The sequence below is a fragment of the Bufo bufo genome, chromosome 4 (assembly GCF_905171765.1).
Source record: "Bufo bufo chromosome 4, aBufBuf1.1, whole genome shotgun sequence".
Classification (NCBI taxonomy): Eukaryota; Metazoa; Chordata; class Amphibia; order Anura; family Bufonidae; genus Bufo; species Bufo bufo.
This window is the reverse complement of record NC_053392.1, coordinates 6,319,606-6,330,560: the sequence shown is the minus strand read 5'-3', so window position 1 is coordinate 6,330,560 and position 10,955 is coordinate 6,319,606. Positions and strand designations below refer to the sequence as shown.

At 45.8% G+C, this 10,955-nt stretch overlaps 1 protein-coding gene across 1 annotated transcript in view; it reads left to right on the top strand.

Moving 5' to 3' along the window:
* The first annotated feature begins 3,200 nt into the window (after positions 1-3,200).
* Positions 3,201-10,955, top strand: part of LOC120997653 (zinc finger protein OZF-like) — an 18,789-nt gene continuing 11,034 nt past the window's right edge. The window contains exon 1 of the mRNA XM_040427846.1: positions 3,201-3,261. Coding sequence (XP_040283780.1) covers positions 3,201-3,261 — 61 coding nt within the window. The remainder of the gene's footprint in view (positions 3,262-10,955) is intronic.

Here is a 10,955-nt window from a genome sequence, read left to right as displayed (position 1 = left end):
GAGAGGATGAATGGGGCCATTTATTGTGAGATTTTGAGCAACAACCTCCTTCTCTCAGTCAGAGCATTGAAGATGGGTCGTGGCTGGGTCTTCCAACATGACAACGACCTGAAGCACACAGCCAGGATAACCAAGGAGTGGCTCCGTAAGAAGCATATCAAGGTTCTGGGGTGGCCTAGCCAGTCTCCAGACCTAAATCCAATAGAGCATCTTTGGAGGGAGCTGAAACTCTGTGTTGTTTGGCGACAGCCCCGAAACCTGACAGATGTAGAGGAGATCTGTGTGGAGGAGTGGGCCAAAATCCCTGCTGCAGTGTGTGCAAACCTGGTCAAGAACTACAGGAGACGTCTGACCTCTGGAACTGCAAACAACGGCTTCTGGACCAAATATTAACCCGGATCTTCTCAGGTGTTCAGATACTTCTGTTCAGCAGAGCAAGACAAATAACTTCTTTACAAATCATACAATGTGATTTCCTGAATTTTACTTTTTTTTATTCTGTCTCTCAGATGGGAATGCCCCTACAATGTGAATGTCGGACCCTCCATGATTTCTAAGCGGGGGAACTTGCAAAATGTCAGGGTGTTCAACTACTTCTGCTCCTCACTGTATCTACCCAATTGATCGTCCTATATACCGTATTATTTTGTTAAATTTGCTTTAATTACATACGATTGTGTTTAATAAAATCAAAGACGGCCGTGATTTAAGCAAAATATTTGATCGCCGCATCTAACGCAGATACGTAGCATTTATAAATATTGACAATAGCTAATTGCGGCACCCAACTTTCCAGGGTGTCGATTCTGTGTGTCAGGGTATGTTCGGACACATTGAAGACATGTCCGACAATTCAGACGTCCTAAGACGCTATTTAAGAGAGTCAGCCGCGGCACCCAACTTTCCCGGGTGCCGATAACCTCTTAGAGACACATGCCTCCTTAGCGTCTTCATACAGATTTGTCTTTTGTCCCGTCAGCAGCATGTGTTACCGGATGGTCTTCCCATTTTGCCCTATTTCATAGCCGCAGCTATCACAGATATACAACGTATCTAGTAGTCAGATCCGCCACCATTGACTTAGGCCTCTTGCACATGCCCGTATGTATTTTGCAGTCCGTATTTCACAGATACGTTGTTCCGTTTTGTTTTTTTCAGTTCCGCTTCCATTAAAAATAATAAATGTAAAAATAAATAGGCCGATAATACATAGATGGATAAGACTTGTTAGTTCAAGTACAAGTGCCTCTCCCCCCCCCCCCCCATGGGCCAGTATCAAGTGCCAACCGCCCCTCATTTGCGAATAAGTGCCAAGTTGCCAGACCCCCCCCCCCCCCATTTGCCAGTAAGAAGTGCATCCTCATGTCCCAGTAAAGTCCGGTATAAAAAATAAATAAATTAACCCTTATACTTACCTCCTTAGCAGCGATGCGATGCAGGCCTCTTCTGGCCTGTGTCCCGCGCTGTACGGCTCAGGTGGCACGATGACGTCATTGCACCGCTCTGATAGGCTGCGGGCCTTGTGCCGGCAGCCTATCAGAGGAACAGGGAAGGGAGACTACACTATAAAGGCTGGAGAAATGTAGTAATGGCTGTTATACCTCAAGTAGGTGTCATCAGATGCCGGGTGTTATAGATGACATTACTACTACACTATAAAGGCTGGAGACATGTAGTAATGGCTGTTATACCTTAGGTAGGTGACATCAGATGCCGGGTGTTATAGATGACATTACTTCTACACTATAAAGGCTGGAGACATGTAGTAATGGCTGTTATACCTCAGGTAGGTGACATCAGATGCCGGGTGTTATAGATTACATTACTACTACACTATAAAGGCTGGAGACATGTAGTAATGGCTGTTATACCTCAGGTAGGTGTCATCAGATGCCGGGTGTTATAGATGACATTACTACTACACTATAAAGACTGGAGACATGTAGTAATGGCTGTTATACCTCAGGTAGGTGTCATCAGATGCCGGGTGTTATAGATGACATTACTTCTACACTATAAAGGCCTGAGACATGTAGTAATGACTGTTATACCTCAGGTAGGTGTCATCAGATGACGGGTGTTATAGATGACATTACTTCTACACTATAAAGGCTGGAGACATGTAGTAATGGCTGTTATACCTCAGGAAGGTGTCATCAGATGCCGGGTGTTATAGATGACATTACTACTACACTATAAAGGCTGGAGACATGTAGTAATGGCTGTTATACCTCAGGTAGATGTCATCAGATGCCGGGTGTTATAGATGACATTACTATATATGGGGGTCACACTTTCCAAGGATTTTTCTTTTCCATTAGAAGCAGAAAACTGAAGGGTCAGAAATTCCCCTGGAAACCATAGAAAGGCTGGTGAATCTGTGGCTCATGAACTGCTGTTGGCTGCCCATAGACATCCAGGCTGCTGACTGCCACACCCCAGTCATCAGGACACTCGGAGGGCAGCGGGGTGAACTCCACCCTAATCCACCCGCAGGTTCCTGCTCTGCTGTGCCGCATTTCAGCGCTCAGTATTGTATTCAGTCTGTGTGTTATCTCCTATAGGTTCTGATTCCAGGAGGAGAAGTCCCCCCGAGAGATGTCCCCGTCCTCTGTATTCCCAGGACTGTCCAGAGGAGAAGCTCCCAGAGAACCATCAGGTAGATGGAGCTGAAGTCTCCCCAGAATCCGACCAGAAAGGGACTGAACCAAAGATCATTTTACATTTCTCTTCTTCAGGATGAAAATCTGATGGATATTAAGGTTGAGATTAAAGATGAAGAAGAAGAGGAGATGGATTTATGGGGCGGTCAGCAGGGTAAGGGGGTGGCTGTCCTGGGTCACCTGGATACTACTCCTATCATCTCATCATCACATGTAGTAATCTCTCCTGTCCCTGTGTGTTTCCTACAGATGGACTCATAGAAGGAAATCCCCCCGAGAGATGTCCCCGTCCTCTGTATTCCCAGGACTGCCCAGAGGAGAAGTTCCCAGAGAACCATCAGGTAGATGGAGCTGAGTCCTATACACATCTATATAGGGGGGTCTTGCAGTCATAGAGGGGTCATAGATTGTGGGGGTCTCTTATGTGGATCTGTTAGATTTCCCACCCGTCTGCTGTATTGTCCTGAATTGTTACAGATGACAAATCAGGGGGAAGATGTGACTGATATTAAAGTGGAGGATGAAGAAGAGCGGATGATGGGCGATCCCCAGTGTAAGATTGAGGTGGAGGAGGACATTCCAGTCCATGTGACCACAGGTATGGAATTATGAATGGAGGAAGGGAATTGGGAGGTTTCTTCAGGTGAGGCTCCACCTTAGAGCTGCAGTAAAGTAGCACTCCGGGCAGTGACCCAGCTTTGAGTCTTTAAATAGCAGGCTAATGGTTTTATACTAGTAAAGTCACCAGAGACATGTAATAATGGCTGTTATACCTCAGGTAGGTGTCATCAGATGCCGGGTGACATAGATGACATTACTTCTACACTATAAAGGCTGGAGACATGTAGTAATGGCTGTTATACCTCAGGTAGGTGTCTTCAGATGCTGGGTGTTATAGGTGACATTACTTCTACACTATAAAGGCTGGAGACTTGTAGTAATGGCTGTTATTATGAATGATCAGATTGTCACATTTTTTATGTTATACCCAAAAACTTAAAGGCTATGGACACCTTTGGGGGCATATTGTACTTGAGCTAAAAATCTTTTTTTTTCAATTGGTTTATTAAAAATATGGAGTCCTTTTCTCTGTACAGAGCTGAGATGCTCTACTGGCAGGATATTAATTTTCTCTCTGCTCCGTCAGGCAGGGAGGTGACGGGCTCCTTATCTCTGACATTATAGACCCTCATTATAGATCAGTTCTTATCTTACTGATAGCCTATAAGGCCTGTATTACACAAACAGATTTTCTGATCATTCATTGGTCAGATGGCCTATTACACACACAGATCTTTTGTTATCCACACCAACTATTGGTCTCATTGGACAGATATTGGTCAGATAATCTGTTGGTGTAATACAGGCCTTAGTAATTTAGAGATCAGGATTATTAGATGAGCACAAGTACCAGTCACACAGCTAGAAGAACAATTAACCCTTTGTGACAGAACGGCTCAATATTTTTACTAAAGACCAATTTAAAAAATGATTTAAGCCCCAAATGAGTAAAATGCAATCATAAAATAATGTTCCCCATACATAGTCTTTAAATGTATTTTATTGGGATTTTATGTGATCGACCAACACAAAGTACAAGTCTGTGTGAGGTTTCTCTGCAGAAGCGTCTGTGAACAGCAATTTATAAGTCTTGTCACAGACAAGACTAAACCCTTCCATTGTAGCTCTGGCTGGATGTTTAGGGTTGTTGTCCTGCTGGAATGTGAACCTCCGCACCAGTCTGGAGTCTTCTGCAGCCTCTACCATATTTTCCCCTCACCCATGACGGCACCCTATGCGACCAGGGACCCCCCATCCGGGACAGGAAACCTGAGAAGATAAAAGGTTCACACCCCCACCAAGCACCAGTTCAGGTTTCCTGTCCTCCGGATAGGAAGTTCCTGGGAAGCTCTTAAGGATGGTTCTCACTGGCAGCTGGGGGGAGGCCCAGGTTCTGATCCAGTAGGTGGCCTCCCCAGGTGGCTGAAGGCTCTCCGGGGCTGCTGCCTATAGTCTGCATGCCCGCGCCAATCCCGAGGGAGCCGCTGTGGCCGTGTTCAGGCGGCTTCCCTCATGCTGTTCGGCGTCTTTGTCCGCCTTCCTGTTGGCGTCAGGGGGGCGTCTGCACATGCGTGCGCTACCGGCGGGGCGGGGCTTAACCCGGAAGTAGGGAAAAAAGTAGGGAAAAAAGCGGCGGAATAGCCTTACAATATAAATGTGGCTGCGGGGGGAATCCAGCCAGCTGATGTAGCACACAGTGCTGTGCTGAAGAGGCTCGTTTCCCTGCAAAAATGTCAGAGCCGGTAGATGGACGCGCCGAACCCCTGGAACCCTCGAGGCCTGCTAGTCCGGTACCAGTCCTGAGGAGTGGGGACAAAGATCAGTGGTGAGGTGTATCTTTTTCTTTATTAATGGGGTGTTGTTTGCTTGGCTTGTTTAGGTTGCAAAGACCCCCAAAAAAGCGACTTCAAAAACGAAACATAAGGAGTGTGCGGGATGTAAAGTGGCCCTGGCATCCTCTTATTCTAAACCGTTATGCACCTCGTGTATTGATAAGTTGGTGGCGGAGGAATCTCAGAGCCTCTCCAAAAACATGAGGTCCTTAATAAGATCTGAGGTCAGGGCCTCCTTAAAGTCATTGAATTAAAGCCGCCATAGGTCACCAGAGAAGTCCCTGGAGGTTAGGGATTCTGATATAGACCGCTCCGACGTGGAGGAAAGAGAAGCCGGACAGTTATTTTCTAACAACGCTACATCGTCAGAAGATGAGGAAGCAGGGAGTTCCTTTTTTTCGCCTGAGGACACCCAAAACCTTCTTAAACCTTCTTAAAGATTTTTATTTAAAGAAGGCGTGGGAATCGTCCTCTACCTGCCTGAGACCTGCTGTCGCAGCATCATGGGTTTCAAGATCCCTTCTTATCTGGTTGGAACAGTTAGAACAGCATCTCAGTGAGAAAAAGCCAAGAGAGGAAGTTTTGTCCTCCCTTCCTACCTTTTTTAAGGCCGCCGACTTTCTAGCAGATGCCTCCACGGATATAATAAGGTTTTCGGCCAGATCATCCGCCATGTCCAATGCGGCTAGGAGAGCTATCTTGCTGAAATCCTGGAAAGCGGATCAGGGCTCGAAGGCCAGACTGTGCTCCATCTCTTGTGAGGGTGACAGGCTTTTTGGGTCGTCTCTTGATGACATACTGGAAAAAGCTTCAGACAAAGAGAAGGGCTTTCCGGTTTCCCAACGCTCCCCCTTTTTTCGTAGATACAGAATAAAAAACAAAGGGTAGACAGAAGGGAAAAGGATAGATTTCCTAAGAAATCCGGCGGTTTCCTTTTTAAGCCCCAGGACCCAAGACCTAAGAATAAGCCATGACGCCGAATCCCAGGTAGGGGGAAGATTATCTCTTTTTCTCCCAGCCTGGAAAACGGTAACCAAAAACGGTTGGATCCTGGAAGGGATTGGAGAAGGGTTCCGGCTAGAGTTTCTGACCCGTCCCCGGGATTCATTCATTCAGACAGACTGCCCCAAGGACCAAATCAGAAGACAGGCCTTAGAGTCAGAGGTGTTACTTCTTCTACGGAAAGGGGTAGTTGTCCCGGTTCCACCGGCAGAGTGGGGCAAGGGATTTTACTCCTCTTTTTTTTTTTTTTTGTGAAAAAAACCAATGGCCTTTCGAATAATCCTGAACTTAATGAACCGTAAACAAGTTCCTCAAATACAAGAAGTTTCGCATGGAGACCATAAGATCAGCCATAGATCTCCTAGCAAGAGATTGCTGGATGGCGACTTTGGACTTAGAGGACGCATATTACCATGTGCCAATTCATGTGTCCTCCCAAAAAAATTTAAGGACAGTGGTCTGGGTTCAGGGAGAGTGTCTACACCTGCAATACAAAGCTCTACCTTTTGGGTTTTTACAAGCCCCCAGAATCTTTACAAAAGTGATTGCGGAGGTGGCTCCCTTTCTAAGATTGTCAGGGGTTCCGTTGCTGCCATATCTAGACGACTTCCTGTTTATTTCCCAGACCAAAGAAAAGTTAAACCAAAACATCAGTGTTTCCTGCGCCCTGTTAAAGAACCTGGGCTGGAAAATAAATTGGAAAAAGTTTTGCCTGTCACCATCTCAGAATTGTGTGTTTTTAGGCATCCTGTTAGATTCCCGGGTAGAAAAAACTTCCCTCCCGTCCACCAAGATAATCTCCATCAGGGAACATGTTTGGGATCTTTTCAGGTCCTACCTCTGCTCGTTCAAAAGGGCGATGGCAGTACTGGGCCACCTGACAGCAACAATTCCGGCAGTCCCATATGCGCAGGCCCATACAAGGAAGCTACAGTCATGCATCCTGCACCAATGGGACGGCTGCAATCAGTCGTTAGACCGGTCTTTCCATTTATCCGCAGAAGTGAGGATGTCTCTTCTTTGGTGGATAGTGCCAGAGAATCTTTCAGCAGGGGTACCCTGGTCTTTTCAGGATCCGATAATAATAACTACGGATGCCAGCCCATGAGGGTGAGGAGCTCACTCGGGGAACAAAGGTTGGCAAGGGAGGTGGGATTTGAACACCAGGAAAGCCACCTCAAACGTCAAAGAACTAAAGGCAGTAGAAATGGCGTTAAAAGCGATAGTTCCGGACATATCCCACAAGAAAAGAATTCTATACTCGGACAACTTAACAACAGTCGCATACGTCAACCATCAAGGTGGAACAAGGGTACCTTCTCTGGCAATACTCTGTCACCAGATTTTTCAGCTAGCAGAACAGAAACATCTATCCCTGTCGGCAGTCCACATAAAAGGGAAGGAGAACATAGTGGCCGATTTTCTGAGCCGCACCCAGCTAAAACAAGGAGATTGGTGTCTAAACCCAGAGGTATTCTCCCACTTAACTCAAAAATTCGGCCTCCCCACGGTAGACCTGTTTGCCTCCAGGAAGAACAAGAAAGTAGAGAGATTCTTCTCCCTAAATCGTTTGGACGATCCAACAGCACTAGACGGATTGGCACAGGACAGGTCTCAGGAGGAGGGTTATGCCTTCTCTCTTTTTTTCCCCCCTAATTCCGCAGGTCCTAAAGAAAGTCCAGAGGGAGAAAGCGATAATTACCATAGTTGCCCCAGTATGGCCTAAAAGGTCCTGGTACTCCTGCCTCCTAGACTTAGCGATAGCCCCCCCATGGATTCTACCTCCCCGGGAGGACCTATTGTATCAAGGCCCAATCCTGCATCGCAATCCAAAAATCTTGCACCTGGCAGTGTGGAGACTGAAAGGGGGATTTGGTTAGGTCGGGGTCTGTCCCAATCAGTAGTGACCACCATTCTGGGAAGTAGGAAAGCTACTACAGCTAGGAAATATAATAAGATCTGGGAGGTCTTCTCTTCCTTCTTAGGGATCGATCCTGACCCCTTCTCTTCTCCAAATGTCTCAAGGGTCCTAGACTTTTTACAAGCTGGTCTGAATAAGGGGCTTAGGGCTTCCACCCTGAGAGTGCATGTGGCAGCTTTAAGTTACTTTTTTGATATGCAGTGGGCCCTTCATCCTTGGGTAAAAAGATTTCTTTCAGCGGCCTCCAGGATCCACCCTTCGATAAGACCTTTGTCCCCTCCTTGGGACTTAAACTCTGTCTTGACGGCCCTGTCACAGAAACCTTTTGAACCCCTGTCAAAGATCCCCATATATATGCTCTCCTTTAAGATGTCCTTTTTACTGGCCATTACTTCAGCTAGAAGGATTTCAGAGATTCAAGCCTTCTCGGCTTTTCCACCTTATACCCAGATCTTAGATGACAAAGTTATTATTAGGCCTCTCCTGTCCTTCCAGCCAAAAGTGGTTACAGACTTCAACAGAAGTCAAGATGTTATCCTTCCATCTTTCTGCACAAATCCTTCCAATGATTTAGAAAGGGAGTATCATTGCCTGGACGTCAAAAGATGTTTAACTTATTTGGAGTCTACCTCGGCCTGGAGGTTGGAAGAAAACCTCCTTATTCAGTTTTGGGGTAGAAATAAGGGGCGGAAAGTGTCCACGGCAGTCATTGCTAGATGGGTCAAAAGGGCAATTTCCGAAGCCTATCTAGCACAGGGTCTCTCGCCCCCTTCAGGGTTTGGAGCTCACTCCACCCGAGCGGTGGCTACGTCCTGGGCCGAGAAGGCGGATGCCTCTCTGGCTCAAATTTGTAGAACAGCAACGTGGAGTTCTCCACATACGTTCTTAAAGCATTACAGGCTCCAACTTCACGCGGATACGGCCTTTGGTAGGAAGGTGCTTTAGGCGGTGGTCCCTCCCTAGTTTCCTCATTAATAGTCTATCTCGCAGGGGGTGCCGTCATGGGTGAGGGGAAAACAACATTGCTTACCGGTAATTGGTTTTCTCGATACCCATGACGGGGCCCCCAAAATTTTTCCCTTCCCCAAAAAATAAAAGAAAAGCTTTATAGGTATTATAGTTACCTTAATAGGTTATATACAGAGTAGCCTGCTACTCCTTGATAAGTTTTCTTAGGGAAATTCCCTAATGTACAGTCTAGTTCAGAAGAGATATAATGTACTGTATTGGATCTCTCTCTCTTTCTTATATGTGTTCACCTCCGGAGTACTGTTTATTACTATCACTGGTGCTTGGTGGGGGTGTGAACCTTTTATCTTTTCAGGTTTCCTGTCCCGGATGGGAGGTCCCTGGTCGCATGGGGTGCTGTCATAGGTATCGAGAAAACCAATTACCGGTAAGCAATGTTGTTTTCCTCCAGGATTGCCCTGTATTTAGCTCCTTCCATCTTCCCATCAACTCTGACCAGCTTTCCTGTCCCTGCTGAAAAGAAGCCCCCCCACAGTATGATGCTGCCACCATGTTTTACGGGTGGGTATGGTGGGTTCAGGGTGCTGTGCAGTGGTAGTTTTCTGTCACACATAGCATATTGCATTTGTGCCAAAAAGTTCCATTTTGGTCTCCTCTGACCAGAGCACCTTCTTCCACGTGTTTGCTGTGTCCCCTACATGCATTGTGGCAAACTTCAAACAAGATTTCTTATGGCTTTCTTCTTGCCACTCTTCCATAAAGGGCAGATTGGTGGAGTACACAACTAATAGGTGTCCTGTAGACAGATTCTCCCACCTGAGCTGTGGATTTCTGCAGTGTGACCATGTCCTCCTGGCTGCTTCTTTAATTAGTGCTCTCCTTGCCTTGGCTGTCAGTTAAGGTGGACGGTCCTGTATTTCTAGATTTGCAGTTGTGCCATACTCCTTCCATTTTCAGATAATGGATTGACCAGTGCTCCATGAGATGTTCAGAACTTTTGGATATTTTTTTTTTATAACCTAACCCTACTTTACACTTATTCACAACTTTATTCTTGACCTGTCTGGCGTGTTCCTTGGTTTTCATGATGCTGTTTGATCCCTGATGTTCTCTAACAAACCTCTGAGGCCTTCACAGAAGAGCTGGAGTTATACTGAGAATACATTACACACAGGTGGACTCTATTACTAATTAGGTGACTTCTGAAGGCAAAGGTCACACTGGATTTTATTTAGGGGGATCAGAGTACAGGGGGCTGAATACAAATGCATGCCACACCTTTCAGATATTTATTTATTAAACACTTTGAAACAATGTCTCATCTTCTTCTCACTTCACACAGACTTGTGCTTTGTTGGTCGATGACATAAAATCCCAATAAAATACATCTTATTTTGTGAGTGTAACGTGAAGAAATGTGGAAAAGTTCAAGGGGTATGAATACGTTTTATGGCACTGTATAAGACCTACATTCCGAATACTGCGCCTTCTTTTTTCCCAGGCTTGTAAAAACATTTTGGCAAGCTGTTAGATGAGAAGCAAAGTAAAGTCCCGACCCCAGAAAAATTCAAAATCTCGGATTTACATGCAAATTCATAAAGTGCTTCTGCAGTAAACAAGGAGGTCTTTTCTCTATTGGAAAGTTCTGAAAACTTATGGTTCCTTTTACATGATTATAAACCTCAGGGAGATGAATCCATACCTGGCGTGTAAGGAAATTCAGGATGGAGTCCATCCAATCCACAATCAAGTATCGTTTCAAGGACTGTGTGATTGGCACAATAGTTATGAAAGATGCTTAGTATCACGTGCCGATTCTTCATTTTCAATATCGTGCCCTGATATTCGGAGTCTGCCAAGCCCCCAGACTGTTCGCGGGGAGACCCGTGTAGCTCTTTGACTAGACCACCATAAAAAGGCATATTGGCGGTCATTGGGTTAAAGAGGTTTTTAAGGTTTAATGTTTCCTCCGCTCCAGATAAATAGCATGGGATGCATTTAAGGCTT